The sequence below is a fragment of the Copidosoma floridanum genome, unplaced genomic scaffold (genome assembly GCF_036245765.1).
Source record: "Copidosoma floridanum isolate Cflo_tuat_1 unplaced genomic scaffold, Cflo_Japanese_pri ptg000027l, whole genome shotgun sequence".
Classification (NCBI taxonomy): Eukaryota; Metazoa; Arthropoda; class Insecta; order Hymenoptera; family Encyrtidae; genus Copidosoma; species Copidosoma floridanum.
The window spans coordinates 5,313,244-5,337,654 of record NW_028321904.1 but is presented as its reverse complement, the minus strand read 5'-3'; the positions used below and the strand labels follow the sequence as shown (position 1 = coordinate 5,337,654).

General features: G+C 31.4%; 1 protein-coding gene across 1 annotated transcript in view; it reads right to left on the bottom strand.

Annotated features, from left to right (window-relative positions):
* mmd (disintegrin and metalloproteinase domain-containing protein mind-meld) overlaps positions 1-24,411 on the bottom strand; it is a 2,100,572-nt gene that overhangs the window by 1,963,616 nt on the left and 112,545 nt on the right. The window contains exon 3 of the mRNA XM_089595760.1: positions 21,775-21,923. Coding sequence (XP_089451886.1) covers positions 21,775-21,923 — 149 coding nt within the window. The remainder of the gene's footprint in view (positions 1-21,774; positions 21,924-24,411) is intronic.

Sequence of the window (24,411 nt, the reverse complement as noted above, 5' to 3'; positions counted from 1 at the left end):
AAATTAATGATGGATAGATAAATGTTTATTAATACGTATGAAAGCTGCTCTGCTCATATATGTTACAGTTTTGAAATTGTTGGAAAAAAACTGTACCAAAAAAATATATTTTATTAAATGGCTTATTTATTTAATGTAAAATGTAACCAAATGAATGACTACACAGTAAATGAGAATTTACATTAAAAATGAGTTACATATTGTAATATAACATGAAGTAATCGGTTTTTTATTATTGGTCCCACTCATAGCAGAGCAAATAAGGGGCTTGCTCAGAGTGCAAAAGGTTAGGGGTTCAAATCTCTTTAGAAACTTTTTTTTGTTTTTGTTTTTTTTTTTCTTTTCGTTGGGTGGTGTAGGGGGACTGCAAGTGCGTAAAGAGGCATGGGGGGCAAAGGGAAAGAATCAAGCAAAATCCACTACCGTTACATTTTTTCTCTAGGTCACCAATCTGAAATCGTTGATTTACTCCGTAGGTCAGAACGCACCTATAGAAGTATAATTTTAAGAATATAAAGATTGAAGGCACTCCCTTACACTTAGACTAACATTTTCTTGACTGATTCAGTGATTATGGCAGAAGAATATTATACTTGAGCAAAAAACTACAAAATATTTTGAGATACTAAAACATCAATACTCATAAACTTGAGCTCTAGAGGTTTCTTCAAAACATACGTGTCATCTTAACTGCTGTTTCCAATTGACGTGATAGCACAGTAGACTAACTGTAATATTTAAGTCCCATAGGTACCAACATTGACCTACCTTAGGAAATTTTTAAAATTTTTTTTATCTTTATTATTTAAAATCCATTAACATTACACAGAGTCCAATACCTATTTACGCAGGTGAACTGTTATTTTATATTCTTGTGTGCAACTTGTAATATTCTTACTCTGAAAAGGAAGAAATACGGGATACATACAAGAACAGGGAGTATTGGTAATAATAATGAAGAACTGTGCATAACTGACTCCTGCATTACACCGGTGTATCTGTGAGGTGCGTTGTACATGTTCTGGCTTGCTTGTCGAAAAGACGCCACCACTGATGCTTGCATAGACGTTCTTAGCTAAGATGTAAGAATGTGTTGCAGTTGGCTGCGCGCATATGCAACACAGCTTTTTTCGCTAATACGATATAGGTACGTATAAAGGCCACTTTCGATTTTGATCATAATCTAGAGATCCTAATTTAAAAAAAAAAACATATTATAGTTATTTTTTCACGAAGCTTCTTATGGAGGACCTTTACTAGACAAGTGTGACTGAAGGCGTCACACTTTTTCTTTCTCCCTTCATTCCTGTTAGGCCCCTCCTCTAACTGCGTGCTCTCGTAAGTATCTCGACAGAAAGTAGTGTGTGTTGTATAGCGTATAATATAATGCATTTAGTAAATCGTGCACGTTCTCTCCCTTTCTTTCTCTTTCTCTGTTTTTTATTTTTTGTCAACTATACATATGTAAAGGGGCAGTAAGTATTATGTATACTGTATTTATGCAATGAGAACAGATTAGTGCTGTCAGTTATAGTGGACTAATAATCTGATTGACACGCGAAGGTCCCGTATGCAAATCTCGAACGATTTACCAAAACTTTTTTTTTAGGATAACCGATATTATCGATTGTTAATCGTAAGGAGATAACATTACGTGATTCATCCAAGTGATAAAAGAATATTAATAAATAATACGTCCGATGATAAGTGATAAATCAATAAAATGACGTCCAATACTGGTACCATCATATTTTGTATTTCTTTCAAATACAAAATAACTTTTTTAACGCTGAGACAACGTCCCGTCCCTCATCAGATAGAAAATCTTATGAGTAATAAAAACTATGTCTACCAAAGTGTGAATGTAGACAGTTAAGCACCATAGACGTTGTTCAAAGGGTTGAAATGTAGTTTTGATTTTTAAATAGAATATATATATATATATATATATATATATATATATATATATAAATAATATCACATTACCTCTATAACATGATCTTTCTACCATTTAATGATGTTTTAAATCATCTACCAACTGTCATTGGAGGTATTGTTAAATTATTTTCAGACACTGGTGGAAGCTGCATGTCCTTTTACATCTGCATTCATATTGCACCGTTATGGAGAATACTAGATTGCAGCTGCTCACCATTCTTACCAGGAGGAAGTTTGAATTTCTCTCCAGGGTGCTTAACTGCATACAGTCATATTTTGGTAGGAATAAGTTTTATTTCTCATAAATTTTTACACCTGACGAGGGCCAAAACTTTATCGAAACGGCCAGAGCGCTGTTTTATTTTCTAAATAATAAGCTTTTACAGCTGAATAAAGGTCTTTGCGTACCTTGAGTGATTCTTTCCTATTGTACTGACTCAGTTCAATGGTCTTCCTTGCACATATACTTCTTAGAATTTAAACAGCTTTTGCCTTGTTTACAACACTACCGAGATATTGATCAATGCATACGCGTTTATGTAGTGTATGAAAAATTTATATTTAATTTGTATTACTTGGAGATTTATGGATTGACATTATTTAATGATATCATGGAATTTAAAAAGTGAAACGTTATGTAAACTCTTCCATACATGAAGCATGGCCCGTATGTAAGGATAATTTTTGTATTTCATGACCCTCCAGGAGATAATTGAATAGCAGTAAGATACGACAGGAATGTTCTTGGTGTCAGCAATACTAGTGTATTTACGCGAACTATTTCAGAAAGATTTTTGGATATCCACGATAGGTATACTTATCTAGAGCTTATAACAGTGATTTTCTTACGAGGATTAGTTGCTTCTATTATTGTCTTTTTGTTGAATTAAAGGTGTCTCTATTAATTAGAAAATAATGGTTTGTATGATTACAAACAAACATGAGATAGAAGTCCTTTCAAATTAGAGTCATTTGCATTTGACATAAGTCTCCTTGTTTCGTTTTGGTAGAGTTATAAAAGAAGGACAGCGAGCAAAAGAGTACGAGCCTACCACTCACTATTGACTTTTTCCTGAGACTGATTCTCTACGCTAATTCTACTTGACGCTTTGCTTTGCTTACTGAGACGACTATTCCGCTATAATGACGTGATGGTTAATAGAATATGTACAAGTAACTCTACGTGTATAAAATGATTTAAAATGTATAGTTTATCTTAAAGGTTTTAATACAAACAGAAAATTCCGTTACAAAATAAAGATAAAATATGGAAGTACCACCATTAGGCGTTGTTTCCCATCAAAAAAAAATATTACTGTCAATCGAGTGACGTCATTGACCAGGTACGAGATTTAAAAAGTGAAATTAGATTTGAAAAATTTGAAAATGAAGTGGATCAAGTAGAAATTTTTAAGATTAAAAATTTAAAAAAATGTGTTACCGAGGAACGCGTTACGAAACGGCACAATAAATCGATCAGTTGAAATACTTTTGCATTCCAAATATACCAAATGCTACTGTTGGTGAGAGTTTACTAGCAGAAATTTTTTAATGTAAATGCCTTGTACAAAAAGATAAAATAATAATTATTTAAGTAATTTATATGTCAGCTAATACTTAATTACTGTAAGAAAAACAGTTTAAATTATCCACCAACTACAATTAATGTATACAGACGAGGATTCTGCAGTACTAAATAAAGTCTATAACAAAATTTTAATAGTGGTAAGCAGAGATATCAATGCTTTTTTATTTTTTAAGCAGCTGTACTATTCAATTAATTTTTAAAAGAAAAATTGAACTCGAATATGATTAATAACTAATTGCAATCGACCAGTAAATATGGAACAATCCTCAATGCTGTCTTTGCTCGTCATTTAGATTAAGTAAAATCATTATTTTATAATTCATATTTCTCGTACCACAAGCCCATAGTTACAACTGTTAGAAGCTTACTATAAGTTTTTGGTGTTTATGACAGAATGTTATGATGAATAAGCATTAATAAGTCTTGATATTTTTTAAGTAAAATGTTGTTGATAAGTAATTTCTAAGAACTATATGATTTGAAGAACAAGTTTTTTCATAAGCAACCTCAATGGAGCCTTACTTCTCTTATGGGTCCCGTTACCTATTGCTTCTGTTTGTTTTACAGGTTAATCTTGCAAATTTTGAGCTGGCTTACAGAGTGCCATCAACTCGTGGAAAAAAAATTGACAACATAATGGAACAGTGACCAACCAAAGAGTTTTTTTTTTTTTTTACTGTTAAAATGTCGATTCACATTTACTGAATTCTTATTTCGTTGAAAAATATAAAAATGTGGTTTTCTTGTGGTCCAAGCACGCACACATGAAACAGGGCTACTAAGTGACAGTTAACAGTTATAAAGTAATAAGTACGTGGCAGAATAGCTTTTGCAAAAGTAATATATGATTTTTTTTAATCTAAATAAACAGGAATATTCGATGGGCTTCCTTACATTCAAACCAATATTTTCTTCGTTTATTCAGCGTTAATGGTGAAATAAGCTGTTTTTTTGAATAAGCAAGTAACACTTACATAAGTGGGGTATAACTGCGTGAGTAAAATATATTGGTTCAGCGCAAGCTGATTTCCCTCAATTTATGTCAAATCTGAGCCAGTGCATTTACTTGATATGATAGCTAAGGGAGCTCAAAACGGAACGAAAAAATGTTCCTTTGCTTGATAACCAAGTGTGCTTGATCTTAATTTTCTTCTTTAATTAACAAGGCAACATTTACTTTTTTTGTGCCTTTTTCTACGCTTTTAAGTGCGCTTATTTCTGGCTAAACTGTTTTATTAATTAATAAGAAATTGGTTTCTTCTCCAAATGTCTACACTTTGTTCTAACTTTATTTGTTTGTTTATTTATACAATAATGATAAAGTGATAAAAACTTACTTAAGCATCTCTAACTATATGACGGATTACTGAGCAACCCAATTCTTTTAATCAAAGAGAATTTCTTTACCCTCATTCCGTTAAATATTTTTTCATAAGTTAAAAATAAAAGTTTATTAAAAATAACATCTTATAAGATTAGAGCTTTCTTTTTTTAATAAGAATTTTATATTTAGTTGTACGAAATGTTGTTTTGGATCGACTAAATTTGTTTTTATCACAAGAAAATATTTAACAGAATGAGGATGAATAAATTTTCTTTGGATTTAAAGAATTTGGTGGCTCAGTGACGCTAGACTTTTATCTCATTATTTAATAAATAAATAAAATATCTTTTTTTAGACAACATAACATTTTTTTTATAACCTTATTAATTAAGTAAACAGTAGTTTCTAACTTAAGTGCTATTTACCCGAAGACCCAGTACACTCACGTGTCGCATAACTAGTGTAATAATTATGTATTTTGCTTTGCTGTACTTATGTGATGTCTCTGTACAAAGAAGCACATTCTTATTTGCCCTCTACAAGAATTTGTTTTTTTCTTACCAATTTAGATTAATGTACGCCGCAAATAATACCTTGTCATAAAAGTTTTGAAAGTGTACATCGATGACTATTAGTTTTATTAATATCTTTATTAGAATTGTTTTTTAACAGTAAACTCATTTGAAAAAAATCGTATTACCAATTATAACATTTAAATCGACTCCTTACATTTAGTTTTGTGTGGTACTTGCTTTACAATAAGTGTTCGATGTTTTCTCCTCTATTCTGTTAAACTAAATAAGCCTTTCTTTTAATATTATTTACAGCGTGATTTGCCATCTACCTCTATCAAATTCAATCAAAAGCACTGACTGTGCTTTTTTTCCTGACTGTTTATTTCTGACACTCCTCAAAAATGTTTATTTTAGTTTTGTACACTATGTCTTTAATACAACCCCACTAGAAATAGTTTAACGGAAGTAGATCGGGCAATCGAGCTGGCCAATTTATCGGCCCAATTGGTCCCATCCATCGGTCTTAAAACTGTGCATCTAGATACCTTATAATATACTGCTAAAAAGTGTGCTGGAACCAATCGTACTGATATAACATAACTATTAGTACAGCTAAATGTACATCTTTCAGCAGTTGTGGCAAATCGTTGTTTCAAATACACACTTTTTGATATCATGGAAGATGATGAGAAAACAATATGAATGTATGTTATTTACGCCAATTGAACAGGAGATGTTACAAATGAATCATAAATAATATCAACATATATTTATGCTGACTGGAAAAAAGATAACCAATTTTTTCTCTAAAATTACATGTAAAACACAGCCGGTGTATTTTTAAGAGCTTACAGTTTTCTTTTTGAGACACCTCTCTGAAATGATAAATTTTGTCGTTCATTACACTTGTAAATGTCTCAAAATATCTCCCTTAAATGGATAAATTTATTAGCCAGTATTTTTTCTTTGGATAGGACTTGATTTTTCAGAAAAGATATGTTGCTGAAGAAGACTAATTTAGTTGTAAAAAATTGAATGGGATGAAAATTCAATAAACAAATTGTGTCTGACTGTTCACAACAGCTTGCCTTTTTGTTGTATTTATTAAACTGAGTTCCTTATAAGAATAGTATTGTATGTTATGTTAGCTTTGTTACTCAGTGACATGTGGCTACAAAGCGCAAAAAAAAGTTTAGCAACTCAGTCAATAACTTTCAAACAAAACTGTTGTTTAAAAAAAACTCGTTTTAATTATCACGTCCTCTTATCTCTTTTGAACAAAAAATATTTTTAATACTGGAGGCTGCTATTAACTGCTGCAATTCTGGAGAAATATGTTTCTTACAAAATCCATTTGATGCAATAACTTACAACAATTTTACTGTAACTATGTATTTTAGTTCGGAAGAATTCCATAGAAATCGACTTATCTGCCAACTTTATGGACGAATAATAAATTTCTACCTTTCAGAAAAATTGTTGGTAATTATATGTGGTAATTTTGGATAAATATTTTAATTGAAAAAATTTTGAGGCACAAAAATCAATATCAAGTTAGCCTTTATTAAAAATTTTAATTTAAAAAACATTCTAATTCATCACGTCTTACAATGTAAATAAGCACTTTCAACCACACCCCTGCCTGAAGATGACCTCTCTCTACTGAATTATAGGATTAATGTCTCTTATTTTTTATTTTAATTCTTTGCTCATAGAAGTTATTTTTTCTTAATTTGCATGCACTCACCTATGGTACGTAAGGCAATTTTTCATCCTTTGTAGCGTTGTATATGACATCAATCGTAGATAAATCAAATTGTAAAATTACATAAACATCATTTTTTATTTTCCTCTTTTCATAAAAAAAAAAAAAAAAAAAAATTTATTAAATTGAACGTTGACTGTAACCAAATATATTATTATCTACCCTGGTACACAGCTTTGAATGCGATTTATCAATTGCGAATTTTTTTCCTCGAAAATCCATCGAAAAAAGTACAATGATTGCCTGTGCAAATAAAGCTACAAACAAAATAGGCCTTGGTCAAGTGCCCATCAATTTTCAGAATGAAAAAGTATCATAATCAGTTAGAACGGACCCATCTTTGGGTTGTACAATAATAATTATATGTAAAAGTTCGTAGATTAGTCTGATGAATACATTACTTACGATAATATCACACATAATCCCCCCACAAACCCCTCCCAACGGTTGATATTCCAACGAAATTGGAAGTTTGTTTCTCGCACAAATAAAAAATGTCAATTGCTTAGTAATAATAGTTGTGCTGGTTGAGCATACCATTTTTTTTGAATGTATACTAATTAATCCATTAAATGATATTTTTAAAATTATCGTCAGTGCACGTTCAAGCCATTAAATCACCAGAAACATTTACTCAAGGCTGATGATAGCACAGCACCAACTTCTGAAAACGACGTTAGTCATACGGACATTTTCCCAAATCGGTAATTACTGCTTGGATGTAGATAGCTGATACACCCGCTTATTAAGCAACACCGTAAATAGAGTTAGTCGGGTCACCTTCAAAAGATCCTCCATAATTTTCTCTATTTTGGAAAACTGAAACATCTCAGGAGCAATCTGAGTTGACGCTTACTAGTAAAACATTCTCTGTATTAATAAACTGATGGTGAGCTGCACCAATCGTTTTAAGGTCAGGTTGACGTACATTTAACCATTGCTCCCGACATAATCGTGAAGCTTACGCGAGATTACGATATAGTAAAAGGTTACTGATATAGTTAGAGATGCTTAACAAATTTATGTTTGCCTTACTATTGATGTCTATATAAATAAACAAAGTCAAAATAAAGTGTAAGTCTTTGAAAAAAACCGCTTTTTATCAACTAATAAAATAGTTCGTCTAAAATAAGTGCGTTCAGAAACGTGGTAAGAGATTCTAAAATAAGTTATTGTTGCCTTATTAGTTAAAAAAATATCAAAATTAGGCACACTTGGTGATGATTATTAATAAGACTAAACTTAAGCGCACATTGTTATCTGGCAAGGGGCCGTTCTTTTTTGTTCCGTTTTAAGCCCACTTTTCTATCATATCCAGTGTATTTCTGGTTCAAATTTGACAAATGTTTAGGAAAAACTTCTGAAAATCAAGCTCATTATTAGTATCGTTCTGATATCTCAGAAAAAATTCTATTTTTATGTGTAGCGACTCAGAAACTCAAGCAAAACTAATGCTCTTTACTCACACCATTGTCCTTTCTTCTCGTATTTGTAATTTGCGTATTCAAAAAACAACAACTTATATTTCAATGAACGCTCAATAAACAAAGAAAGTGTTGGTTTAAATGTAACAAACAACATCGAATCTTTCTGTTTTTTCTAGAGAAAATAGAATTAACTTACTTTAGCAAAAGTTGTTCGGCTACGTATTTGTTACCTTGTTATTGTTAAGGGGGCTTGAGCGATTTTTATCGACTTGATCAAAACCTCTGAAATTTTGGCATAATGTGAACGAAGATGCTGTGTTCATTTGTAAAAAGTAAATACTGGGGTCAACGACTTAGTTTCTCAAAAATCACTACTAAAAATTCGCAAATTTGTTACCTACTCTTATGGACAGTGATCACAAAAGCGACTTTCTTCGAAAATCTTTGATTAACCTCAGAAATTGAAATTAGTTCTTGTGTACTTTTTTTACAAAGAATCTATTAAATTCTCAAAAATACAGGGTCAATGACTTAACTTAAGAAGAAACTAGAAAAAAAGATTGAAATATTAATCTGGTTTGCGACACAACATCTCCCAATTTTCACAATTACAATTTCACTACTCTTTTATGGCAATTTCTTAATTTTGTACTTCAGTTTTATAAAATTAACTATATTTATTAAAAAATTTACCGTCGAGAAGCGTTAATTTTTTAGGAGTCCTTATGGCACCCTACCCTAGGTACGGTACTAGCCACCCAAGCCACCTTTACTGTGACTCAGTAGCACTCTTTTATATGCGCGTGCTTGAACTGCAACAAAAACTACATGTTGATATTTTTTAACAAAATAAAAATTTAGTATTTACAAATGAAAGCAAGTATTCGCTAAAGCTTTTAAATACTGTAAAGTTGTATGCATAAAAAAAAGGAATGCTTATCCATAATATTTACTTGATAGAAAGTAAGGAGGCAAAATGCATAAGAATAAGGTTTATATAGCACATTGATTATGAATATTTTTTTTACATTAATTCTTTGGTTAGGTGCTGTTCCACCATGAACTCTACTTTTTTTCACAAGTTGACAGCACTTTATACTTCCGTTAGGAATGTGTGAGATTATTTAACAAAAAAAAAAAAAAAATATCATATGTTTCTCTTTAACAAAGTAAGCGGCTCTTAATTACGCTCATAACCGAGCGTAGCGTACATACCTACTTTTGTTATAGTAGCTGATAAAGCTGAACACAAGAAAGTAAAATGGCAATTCACCTGCCTAAATTGGTACTTAATTTTGAGTTAGTAAGATGGATTTAAAAAAAAACAATTATGATAATAATAATAAAACATTTTTAATTGTGGTTTGAACTTGATACCTACAGTACGAAAAGAATACAGTGAGTCCACTGTGCCATCACATCAATCAAGTACAGTAGCTCGGATTTTACGGATGATTAGAAGATACCTCTAAGACTTAAGCTTATCGATAGTTATATCTACTTTTTCTGTTGAATTATGATGTAAAGTATAGCAAATATGACTTTTCGTGATTAAGAAACTTAGGAGCTCATGCCAAACTAATGTGCCTTAGTCAAGCAATAATCCAACCATTTGTACTTGTAATTTACTTTTTCGGACAGAAAGACAGCTTACTTTAATAAAATTTTGTCTGAGTATAAGGAAGTGCCTCAAATCTTATTAATTTTTTGTTTTTTGTATTAAAAAAAGAATTATGTGGTGACACGCTGTTTTATCATGTGTTAGCTGCCCTGCCTAATGCTTGTGTCCCCGATCCGTAAAAAATAACATTTTGTTATTCATTAAAAAAATTCAAATTTATTGATGGTACGCGGGATCGTAGATCGTGTACGTACCCACCTACCTACCAATGTTGTACTAGTGGAACACGCCGCCCAAAAAAAAAGAATAAATATTCGTTAAAATGAATATTTGATTTTGTGTAATTGAAATCACTGTTCACACAGAGAGAGAAATAATTTGTTATATTGGATCGTGTCCTGTACCTTTGTGACCAGAATAATTCGTCTTATATACTTTGCTATTACGTTATATGTTACCTCGTACATATTTAAAACCAACGAACTATTTGAGTACCGAAGCGTACTTAACAGTTCTAACGTATTAGTTAGGAAACTAGAAAAAAGAAAATTTAATAACTTAGAACCTATATCTTATAGTAATTTATTTATTTATTGTACGAGAAAAAATAATAAGGTCATTAAGCTCACTCAGTGGCAGGTGTTGCTTGGAAAAGCATTAAAAAGTAATCATAAATTAAAAAAAAAGGGGATAATTATACTTAGCTTACGAAACAGTAAGGCTTAGTTATAATTTTTTTACTTTTTTTCATATTTTTTAATATAAAAATAACTATAAGTATGTACTTATTATAAATATGTGCCACTAATCCAATTGGTTAGCTGTGTGCCAAAGCTAATTTTTATGTTTTTACACATTTAATATAGAGTCAAATTGAAACAATAAACTTACTCAGAGCCTTTTCCCTGCAGCCATTTATACCTTTAAGAACTCTTGTTCTAATAATTATTAGGCTTCGTAATCATGAGCTAATATAAAATATTATCTTACTTGGAGAACAGAAAGGCTCACTTGCAACCCTTTTTTTTAGTAACTCAAGAGAAACATAATAGGGATTAATTTATTGTTTAATATTGAATAGTAAAATGAATGACTTTAGTCACAGCCTGAGTTCACTGGCAACCTATTAAATGAGGACTCTAGTGGATGAAATTTCTTTTGAAAACTATTAAGTTCATGAATGTCAATTTTACATAGCCAATAATTTATTCATTTATGACTTAAGGAAGAGTAATAAGATTTATTATGCAACCTTATTATTGGTTATACTTTTATCTGTAATTATTTAACATACTAAGATAAAAAAGCACTACTTAGCACCCACACTTTATTGCTTCTTATCACAAGTTTATCACACAGAGAAAAAACGATCTATTTAGTCCCTTACCACCGATGCTTGTTTGCTGAAAACGGTAGAACCACTTTGCAATAGTAATTCTCTACTGCCTTATTCTTACTTCGTTGAATAAAAACCTGAACGATTAAAGTTATTTACCAGTGGCAATTAATCAACTGTCTTTTAATACTAATAAAAGAGATATAAAATCTATCATCAAGCTTTCATGGTCTCCTTCTTAGTAATTTATAATGTTGCGATTAGAAACCATTTAATACTAAGCAGTGATGTTTGATTATTTACATATTTTCAATCAATGAGTTCGTAACAAAAAACCTTTAATGCCTGTTTACCATGCTATTTAAAGTGCGTAAAGTACCAATAACTAAAAATTTTATCACTTACTACTTTTTTTTGTACCATTTTGTCGCACGGTTTATCTGGTTACATTAAAAAAATAAAAACTTAGCGCTTAAGTAAGTAAATTACTGCACGGTTACTACCTAACGTTTTGTTTATTGTTAATCACAGTCATTCTTCTATTTTGTTTTAAGAAGCCTGCTTTTTCTACTTTCTAAGCAGGTCAAATAAATCCTGTATTAACCTCTTCTGTGATTTAATCAGCATATCATTCTCTCACTACAAAGATATCTTACCTTTTTTGCCTGTTTCTACTACTTCCCTCTCTTCTCTTCCTACTAAACAAGACTAAGCCCCTACATTGCATAGCTCTAGTTAATTTTTTGATTTCGCAATCAGTTTATGCGTCATATTGTTGACACAATGCATTCAATAGGAAAAATGCAATAATTCTCTTTTTTCGTTATAATAAGCTTTATTGCACCGTTTTATTTTTTGGGGTCAATTTATATACACTCTGTAAGAAGCAAAGTAACTAAACTGTTGCAATAGCTAACCGCGAAAACCACTAAATTAATTTTGCTGAAATTTTGCGTGCAAATTCACAACGATTTCTAGGTTTTTTTAGTATGGTTTTTGTCTTGAACACATTAACCACTATAGCAATTGTTAAGTTTTAAGTTTTGCAAAAGTACGATTGCTTTTTAATTTAGTTTAGTATAATCTTCTAGGTAGCGTGAAAGTATAATAAAAACTTTCTGCAGTAAGAATAAGTGGATCTAGTTAAAACATTCCCAAAAAAATTATACCTTTCAACATTTAATTTTAATTGTGCGGACTGTTGTGTCAATCTTCACTCAGATACTCACAAAGTAACATATGTACACAAATATTAACGTATTCGTTTTTGTTAATGTATGTGGTTAAATTCTTTTAATAACTGAGATTAAAATCTTACAAATGCATTAAGCTTACAACTTCATCAAACTATATATCTGCTGAGAATTATATAAGGTACTCGTCCAAATTTTTTGGTATTACTATTTTCGACTCTTCTTTTTTAATTTTTTTGTCGATGTTTAACAATGATATGATCGGATCTGTTGAATAAATAGCCCTATTAAAAACGTCAGTAAGTCTAAATAATCGGCTGGTCTGCCGGGCATGGTTTGTCACATACAGTCAATGTAATCGGTGCCAAGACTTACTAGCATCTTCAGAATTAAATATCATTGGCACTGAAAATGACTCTGCTATCTGACAACTATGCATTAATAGTTTATGCACTTTGGGGCTGAGCTTGACCCAAAGGTATAATTCACAATATAACCAGAACGTTTTTTTACAAAGTTTTGCAACTTCTCAATAGTTTATCATTTTTCAATATTTAAATACAGCTTATATGGTTGCCATATTGCTAACTAGATCTTGATTCATCCTTAAAGCTTCTGCAAATTCTTGTGGGTTGTCCAAGCACTTTCTTGCCACGTTTACTCTGTTACTGGTACCATTATCCTGCTGAACTTGGTCAACTCGATCACTAAAAATTTTCGAACAACTTATTCTGGACTTTCTTTTTTTTAACTTTATATAAATCTGTGATAATACGTATCATTAAGAAAAGTTGCATAAACACAATGGTTATACTATGAATATGAAGATTTGAAAAAACGGTGTTGGAATCTTATTATATTGTCGTATGAATTTTAGATTAATAATATAAAAGTATGTTTTTTTGATTAAATTGGAGCTGACAGCAATAATGCAATTGTTATTAAAATGATACACAGAATAAAGCCAAGAAACTGTAAGATAAAATGCAAACTCCTAAAATGTTTCTTTTAATGCGGTTGTATGTCTACAATTTCATCATTTAGATAAATGGAGCACATTTTTAATTTACTTGTAGTCTTACTAATATCATTAAAGCTAAAGTTTTTGTATTATGTGTTTGTAGGACGTGGGACTATTTCATAATTGATCTAACCTTATGACGGGTCTTCAAAAAGTCCAGAATAAGTTGTTTGAAAACTTTAGCGATCAAGTTAACCAAAATCTGCAGGATAACGGTACCAGTATCACAGTAAACATAGCAAGAAAGTACTTGGAGGACCCACAAGAATTTGCAGAAGCTTTAAGGATAAATCAAGATCTAGTTAGCAATATGGCAACCATATAAGCTGTATTTGAATGTTAAAAAATGATAAACTATAAAGAAGTTGCGAAACTGTGAAAAAAAACGTTCTGGTTATATTTTGAATTATATCCTGAAGTCAAGCTCAGCCCCAAAGTGCATGAACTATTAATGCATGGTTGTCAGATAGCAGAGTCATTTCCAATGCCAATGATATTTTATTCTGAAAATGCTAGTAAGTCTTGGCACCAATTACATCGACTGTATGTGACAAATCATGCCCGGCAGACCAGCCGAGTATTTAGACTTACTGATGATTTTAATAGGGCTATTTATTCAACAGATCCGATCATATCATTGTTAAATGTCGACAAAAAAATTGAAAAAGAAGAGTTGAAAAAAGTAATACCAAAAAATTTGGACAAGTACCTTATATAATTCTCAGCAGATATATAGTTAGATGAAGTTGTAAGCTTAATGCATTTGTAAAATTTTAATGTCAGTTATTAAAAGAATTTAACCACATACATTAACAAAATTGAATACGTTAATATTTGTGTACATATGTTATTTTGTGAGTATCTGAGTAAAGATTGTCATAACAGTCCGCACAAATAAAATTAAATGTGAAAAGGTATAAAATATAAATTATAAAAAGTTCAAACGAGTTTTCCTGAAGATTTATCAAGAATCATCCAAGACTTATTTCAAATAGATTAATAACTAAAAGTTTTTTTTATTACATTGACGTGATGAAGATTAACAACAGCAATTATTTATAAGATTTTCATACATCACTTAAGTATATATGATATTTTAAGTACAATAATAAAAGTTTGGTTCGTCAAGAAATAACATCATTCGTATACTTGCGCAAGTAAATACGCATCACCAAAGTAATTTAGCAATTTTTCTCTATGTGCAAAAAGTTTTTGGATTTTGTTCTGTTAATATTTAACATGAAGGACTCTAAAGTATGAGATAAAGTACTATTAAGATGTATACAATAACAAAGAAGTTAGTATCAGTAAAGACAGAGTCACCAAAACAAAAAATGATTCAATTGTTTTCAGGAGATAAACACTTTGCACAGATATAACGCCACACGAACAACACAATAAAATGTATTAATACATGTGTGTGTATGAATATATATTTGTATATACAGTCCTATTATAAAATTAAGTAAATTATTTATAAATAAATTCCTAATAAAAGAAAATAATAAAACTCATTACCTGTTAGTGGGGGGTTGGCGCGTGGAGCGCGCAGGGGGGGCAAAACCCTACTTGTACACACACACACACACACACACACACACGCATATATATATATATATAAATATACGTACGTTTATTCTTATTTATGTAGAAACGGGATGTTTTTCGTCAGCTATTTTTAATAAATAAATAATTTCATAAAAACTATACGATAAACTGTTATCTGGGATAGTGGATCGCAAAGCATATATATATACATATACATACCTGTATAACAAAATACATCCGTATGCCTTTGCTCCGTATGATTTTTTGCACAGAAGAAGAAAGATTGTCCTTTTAGAATTGTGAGTATAACAATAATTGTATATATTAATAATTTGTACTAAGTTTTATACATCTCCCTATATTATATGGTTGTATTGACGAAAGTAAGTCTTACCCCCCCCCTCTCTGCTATTCCGCTTTTCCTCAGCTCCCCCACAGCTCCCCCTCGATGTACGTATACTAACTATAGTTATTTGCTTGTTTTAACGTAATTTTTAATAAAGTTATATTTGAATGAGCTCCCCCCTGCTACCCCCTGTTGCCCCTTAGCTCACTCTCAGCTCTCCCTCAGCTCCTCCTTGCTTCCCCTCCACCTTCCTCTCCACCTCCCCCCTATAAAATACTCATTGATCTAATATTTTATATCATAAATGTTAAAAAATATACGCATTTTAGTACCTAAGTCATACCTAGTTCTAAGGGTTTTTTAAGTCACTGATCATAGGTCTCTATCTGTCTATTCGCTCCCCTTTATTTACTATTTGACTCTGAAGTACCATTATTTGTTTAACTTGATTGAACTTTAACATTTCATATGTCTCTCTGTTCTATATCTATTTTACCGAAATATAAAATTCTTGATTACTTGAGGACTTTATTAAGTAAAAGACAGAAATTATAAGGAGGTATTATTAAATAAACATACACAATTGAGCTTTCAAAACAATAATTTATTCTGTTAGTTTAATGTTGTGACATTTTATCAGTCATTTTAACCCATCTGTTCTTTTAAAACCCTTTTGACATTTTTCACATGCTTGTTTTTTATAGTTTTTATGAATTAACATACGTTTATTTTAATGTGACGATTTTTAAAGTTACATATTTTTGAAGTACTGAAAAATTTTTAGCTAAATAATATTGTTAATTTCTGATTTATTCTTGGATGCAGTTGGAATAAAAATTCTTTTTGAATTCTTATATCCTAATAAAGTAACGTCTTATTGTCCGTAAGAGAATAAAGGTTTGTTAATATACAATTCTAAAGAATCAAAACTCTGTTTTTCTGATTTTTTAATAAATATAGAACATGCTAATACAAAGGAAAACTGTTCGCTATAGCAGACAAAAGGTAATTATAACAAGGGGCCAGTATTTAATGTTATTCTAGGAATAAATACTTTGCTTTTTTTTCTTCCATGATTATTTCTGCTTCTGTATTATACTTAAATAATTTTGTTATTTTTAATCTTGTGCCTCTACAGAGACCGTCTGATATACTTAAATTTTTTATTAACACTACTACAGCATTCATTTTTAATTTTAATTTTGTGTAATGGAAGAGCCTCTCTACTATTACTTCAAAATACTATTGGAAAATTATTATTTATGTTAATTTTAATTATGTTAAGTTAATTATATGTTATATCAACTTCTTTGAGGGTCACGTATTCTTCTGTTGTGAACTAATTTTCAGCCTGCATTGATGAATGCATGAGTAATGTCGTAATTTCGTCTACTCAATCTGTTAGTGGGGGGTTGGCGCGTGGAGCGTGCAGGGGGGTGTTAGCCCTACTAGTATATATATACACATACAAATGAATAAATTTTAACGTCGTTATAAAGTATGTATTAAACAGAAAATAAAATCACTAAAGTTACTCATGAATCAGCGAAAATTTATTCCAAGTGGAGTTTAAAACAAAAAAAACAGATGGAAAATCATAAAAAATTGATGTTTATCATAAATTTGTAGGTCAGATTTAAATTTTACGGACTCTACAGTTTTTCTTTATTCCTGATTACTAATGAAATAGAATGAAAACAGAATATTTTTATTTATGTATCGATGTTCACAAGATATTAGGTTTGAATATAGAAAAATAAAATTCGACTACTGTGAGGCGTTTACCCAGAGAAAATTCTGCTCCAACAATTCGATACTTTGTTGCCGTTCTTTTAACTGATCTTATGCTACCAGAGCAGATTTTGCTACAACAGCAAGCCAGAAACAACAAACCTGAGAAATATGGGCTGCCAAATCAGCTGGAAATTTTATTAGCTTTCTTTCCAGTTGTTTGTCTAAGCGGCACATTCATAAAAGAAGTATTTTTCCAAACTCCCTCATCTGATCAACGTTGAATGGTTGGTTATCCAGGGAACGACTCAAAGACGAGATATTCATCGGCCAGCAGTAAAGCTCTCCTTAGCAAGGTCTTCGTGTGCAAAGACTTTAAGGGTAAGAGTCAAGCTTTCTGGAACCGGCTTTTTGTAATCAAGAATAATAAGAAAAGTCTGGAAGTATCACTGTTGGCCATTTTCAGAGCCAACATAGGTATTGAGATTCATTAGTTAACCATCAATCTCATCAGTTTTTTTAGGGTTATCTGACACTAAACTTATACATCTTTACACCTTTTTTTGGCCACAATCTATCGACTCAAAGACTATTTAAAGCCAGATAGTATTAAACCAAGTCAGTAGTTCACTGACAGAGGTGATAAGTGGGGCTTTTTTCCACGAGGCTGCATATCCTGACTACTAAAAACCATGCAACACATTCTCGACTTTAAGAATTTAACGAAAAATCACCGATCCACTTCATGGTTTGAGTCGGATGAACCTAACAGTAAAGCTATAAAGAGAAAATGAGCTTGAGATAATGAAGCAGTCTTTAAAGAACAAGCGTCACAAACCAATCTTCCAACCTTAGACCACCGAAACAACTTAGCTGTGTAAAAAAAGGTTTCTTAGATAATAACGGCTCTAGTGTAACACAAGGACACGTGAAAAAAGAACCATACTACTAACACTAACGCTTTAGAGCGTTGCAGTTTTTCTTTTCCTAAATCTGGTGCTATAACAGCACGCCAGATTAGGTTACCCTGAGGAATCAAGGCAGTCACGTTTGCTAAGAAGATTAGCCAACCAAGCCTTTTTGGGGCCCTCAAACGTCGAACTACTTTGAAAATAAATATACATTACAATTAACAAAGTTGGCAAAAAACAGCTCTTTACGAAAGTTTTTACAGTGCCTGTGGTGGCAAAAAGGTGAATTAGAAGAAAAAGTTCCAATCCTTTAAATGTATACAATTTTAAGCGTAAGGAAACTGATGCAGAACGTTTATCAAGATTAAAATAGCAGCATCAAAATAGAAAAATTCAGAATTTATTAAGTGAGAAATTAGTTTTTTATCATAACGTCAATAGTTGTTACGTAGGGAAAGGTTGATTAAGCGGGTAACTGAGGGATTAAAGCCCAGAAAGCTTAGTATTTGTATAATGATAATGATCAGTCTTATTTATTCGATAGATGGCACATAGAACTATGAAATTAATAATAAACATTAGGTCATTATTCATTCATTTCTGATCTACTATTAAAAATCAAAAAGACCCTAGAAAAAACTGCTTTGCTCGGGGGGGGGGGGGCTGAAGCGGCTCATCCGTTCTGGCAAAGAAAAAAGGCACTACAATGGAGGGAAATATGCTTTAACTAGTTTTTTATATCATATCTTTAGTCGTAATAAACTACCCTTTAATAGCTTAACAGACTTGCTATTCAAAATATAAAAACACTAACATGTTAATGACTATTGAATTGGTAACTCAAAAACTTGGCAATCGTAAGCAACATTATAAAAATTTCTGAAGCAAATGTCTTGTTTGTAACATAAATCACTTTATTTCCTATTTATACTTACTTAACATCTAAGAAAAGCTTAGAAAAATGAGTTATGAATGGCAGTAGTGCTATTTGAATACCTACTGATCAATCCACTTCACCCTACCCGCTTTGCCCGAGTACATATTTTTTTATTTAAGTAATGCTTACGTCGAAAATCTTTCGGATTTCTTAATAGGTAGAAAAATATTTTTGTTTATTTACTGTAACGATTACAGAGAAAGAAATAAGGCTGCACGGGTTTCTGATTAAAGTAATAGAATTGTGAGATTTGAAAAATAAACAATTTCTTAAATATTTATTATTTCTGATCTTTAAATCCTTACAGTTTTATCAAACAGCTTTTTTTGTTTGTTATAACGTGAAAAAGTCTGAATCCATGGCTTTTTAATTATTTAAAACATAAGTGTTCTAGAGAAAAAACGTTTAGTTCTAAGAAGATTCAAAAACCAATGTAATATTTTTAACTGAAAACGTTTTACATTATGTGTCGACACAGTACGGTGTTTTATTAAGTGAGTCTAGGGATAAGCCCGTTAGAAGGCCCCTAATAAGTATATACTTCACAAAAACTATGATGATGATAGAGTAGGTTTTGGGATAAAGGAATATACACAGGTATCATTGTTTAATTAAGTCAGGCTTATGGACTAAACTTATTGGTGAAGCCTTAGATTTCCTCCCTTTTTTCTCTGTTTCATACTGGAGAGAGACTTGTTTAATTTACAAAACTTGTTTGGGGGATTTGGGTCTTGGTTACCTTAAAGCCGTTTGAGACCCACTTCTTTCTTGACTGTGTCAGGCAAAAAGGTTGTTTCTATGTCGATGTAGTGAGTAAGTATTGTAGTTTAGCTAGCTGCTGCTTAAATGAGACGTATAGTGGCGAATGGCACAAATGATATGTAGGATAAGTCCTAATTCGATCCTGACACTTAAGCAAGGCCTTGAGCTATGAGTCTTGAATTATATATTACATTTCTAGACCTGTCAGAATTTTTTTATAAATTAACTTCACCAACGGGTTTGTTGCTCGATAGTAAAGTTGCCAGAGTCCAGACTTAATTTTGTAGATGAAAGTCATTTTATTGTTTATAGTTTCTCCTGATCTTATCAGCAGTTTTTCAGTCAAACTAATCCAGGATCAAAGCGTTGGCTGGTCATCTGAACAATCTCATATGGTAGAGGGTTTGAGAGTATCCCATCCATTTTTCGTATGTAGTTTGGCTTATTTTAAGTGTGGAGAGCGTTTGTAGTTATAAGCAACTATAGCAACGGCATTTGGCCAAAAACTTTTTGAGATCTTGGCTAAGATTGTTATAGTTTTCTCTCATATTGTTGTGTTAAGCCATTCAGCCACTTCTTTTTGTTTTGAGTTGTAAGGTAAGGTGGTTTAATGTTACAAACTTTGCTGATTCAAAGTTCTACTGACATTTTGATTGACATTTTGTTTGCCGTTCTTAAATCTGAGAATTTTCAATTTCTGATAACTTTGATTTTCAGCTGAATAAAAAAATTTACCCCTTCAGACAAATGCGCACACCAAATTTACTCTTAAGAAAGTATACGAAGAGTTGTCTGGAAAAAATCATCGATAAAAGTCAAGAAATACTCATACTTTTCACGTAGAGCATAGAAGATTTCACAAACATCGGTACGTACAAGTACTAATTTTTGCTTAGCATGGACTGTACTAAAATTAAAAGGTTCTTGAATTATTTTGCCTTGAATACAAAGCTAACAGTATCTTAGCATATCATGGGAATTAAATTTTAAGCCCTCTGCTGCTTCTCTTCTTAATAGGCATAAGTAGTGGACATTGAGATGAGCAAGTTGCTTGTGCCACAAATTTGTATCCAGACAGGCTAAGTTAATTTGGTGGTTGGGGTTGAGTTTTAAGACTTCGGGTGAAATTCGCCGTATTTAGAGTAAAGAGATTAGACTCGTAACGAATACCTATAACAATAAGATTTCTATGTAGTAAGTGCACAGAATACTTATTATTGCTGAATGTAATTGGGCAGTGCTTTTGAGCTAAAGCAACCACAGAGACAGGCCTGAAAAGGATACATCACATTTTTTAGCTCCATAACTTTTTTGGTATTTTTGTGTGGTATGGGTAGTTCCACCTTACCTGAGTCTTGAGATTCTCAGTTTTTTGTTTTAAGTCATCACTTTACACGTAATACTACATAGCAACACTCTTAATATGATGAATTTTATGATAAAACATTCCTAATTAGGACCTATTAATGGTGGCAAACAATACAACAATACAAAAAAAAAATTATAATAATTAATTGTGTAAAAGTCTGCATCACTTGTTTAAGTCTATTTATTATAGCTAAATTGAATGGCTTAATGTAAAAAGCAGCTGTTACTATAATTTAAAGTACTTAACTTAAGCGCTAATATTGAACTATTTTTATGTTATTTTCTAAATTTTGACCACTTTTAGCTTCTATCAGTATTTCTACTTTTTCTAAAATTTGTTCGACCATTGTTGTGTAGCACATGAAGATAAAAGATCTAAAATTCACTATTACATACACTTTTAAATAACAGACATATAGGGCTGTGTGTTTTTTTTTACTTACTCTGGAAACGCCAACTTCTCTTGTAGATATTCCCATTTTTTCGTGATGCCTTAACTGAACTGGGTAAATTATTTGATAGAAATTGGAGCCAATATTTTTCACCAATTCTTCGTTCTGTTGGTATTGACGGAGAAGGCGTTCTGCTTCACCTATGATATGAAAAATAATTTTTTTATTGATACTTTAACATACTACACCAATTAGTCTTTTTGATTGAATACATGAACATCAAAATCTACGATTTATTATACCCTGCTCAAAACCTTGTTCTGGTAGGTTTGTTGGTATATTACGTGTACACAACATCTTATACAGCATAATTTAAAACGCATAGAACAGTTTGCCTAATTTTAATGTGCATTTGATTATTCTAAATCCAATGTTTTGTTACTTATAAATTTAAAATTGTTGTTTTTTTCTTATTGAATCTGGATTATTAAACAGATCTTTCAGCTGCATTTTAAAATACCGTCTATGCTAAATTAAGCTGAAAATCAGTATAGCAATGTTTTTTAAGGTGCTTATTATAAGTTGGATCGTTAAAACGACCATAGGCGACAATAACAAGTCACTAAATGGTTATCAGTCACTTTTACTATACTTTGGGTAAATATGAATCCTTATTAGATAAACTAATACAATTTTTATTTAATACTTTTATAAAAAGTTATTTTTTATTTTTGGTTCGAAATCTATTTAACATACACACTCATAAATATTAATAATGACATATTACAAAAAAAAAGGAATAGTTATATAAAACAAATTGATTTTTAATGACTTGCGTTTTTCTCGATCAATTGCTTTTGTGCCGGTGATTATTTAGACAAATAGATGAATTGATAGTTTTGTGCAGTATTACTGCTATGAACACTAATGCAGACAATCAGCGTAATTGTCTCTGAAAACTCCTTTCCAACTTACTCTGTTACGAAAAGCCTGCCAAGAAAACTCGATATTCTGAGTGTATGCACTCTGTATTTTTATTTATTTTTGGAGTAATTTATAGTTAAATATTTATGTTCGTGTCTGTCTTACTTTATGTATTTCTGCCAAAAATTGGTATGAGTTTAAGTGTTAAAAGTGACATGTTTTTTTATAAAAGTGAGATAAATTACATTGTCTTTTTTGTTGACGAGGCAAGTCTTGATTGTGTACTTTTTGGGTTGTGCTTTTAAAATTATCCCCAGGATCTATAAGGAGTAAATGACTCTATGACATACTTAACATCACTGACACCTTTATTTCACCCCTCTTCAGCACAAGAAATAGCAAGAGAAGACTTGCAGGTTTCTCCAAAAAAGCTAAATCTTTCAGATATCGTTTCAGATAAAATTTTTTCGTTTACGATAAGACTGCACTCTCAACTAGTATTCCTAATCTGGAAATAATAGGCAAAACGATACGTTAGACAGATTACTGTTGATACTTGCAATTTCGAATTAATAGAACACATATAGTTAGCAAGTTCCTTAGTAATAATAGGCATTTAATTCTTGGGACACAAACTGAGCACAAATGAAGGCATTCTTTCATAGCGTCATATTTTTTTTCTGCCATTGATGATTACCACGGTTTGAAATGAAATTAACATCTCTAATTCAAAACAAGTAGCTTCTCGTTCGCTAGAAGTATGTTCAGTTCATGCAATGATATTGAATTATCTTCTTGATGAATTTAGTAAAATTACAATATGAACGGCTCACACCCTGGTACGCTTTATTTTATGACAATCGGTTAATGAAAATACGATTGGTTTCTGCAAATTCACACAAAATTAAAATACGAATGGCTTATGCCCTAAATGTTAAGTATGAACGACGAGTCTAGAAGGTACTGTATCCGTACGAAAAATGGTCGATAACTAAGGGAGTGGCGTAAAAATTAAAATGACTTTTATGTTTAAGTACTGAGCTAATGAGAATAGTTATTTATAGTACACTTTGATCTTTGTCAAAGATAGCAATATCGAGATCTAATAAAATGAAACTGCTATTATAGTTAAATATGAAAAGATTATGACCTTATTACCTGTTTTTTTATAAGAATTGAAGAGATTTAATACTTGATTACAGTGTCAGGCAGGGAGCCAGGGGCCTCAAGTATCTGAGAGAAACGAAGCACTTTTAATTTGTGATGCCCCAGAAAGAGTACTGATATTATATTCTGACGTCATAATAACAATTAAATTTGTATCACGGTACTTTGCAGTTATTACGACTGTTGTATTCATGACCAGCATCTCCATAATAATAGATACACTGATTATCAGTCCCAACGAGCATGGACGGAATTTGTGAGTGTTTTCTATTGTCTTACATTTCTCTGTCTTGTGCTTTTTTTTATAAACAACAGAATTACTTAACACTTAGCCTAAAACGAGTCCATTGATTAACAGAAACTTTTTTTTTTAACTGAAACTTCTTTAGGCGGGCCTTCTATGGGGAGTTAACCCGTAAAACGAGAGAGCAAGGGAATGCTGCCGTGCACACATGTATCTACATATATATATATTTTTTTATATTTGAGTGCTCTACGTCCAGCTCCTTTAATAAGGGCACCACCATGGGCACTTAGCACTTGAGAGAAGGAAGGAAAGAGGGATGGAAGTCCTCCCATTACTGGGAGGGGGGTAGG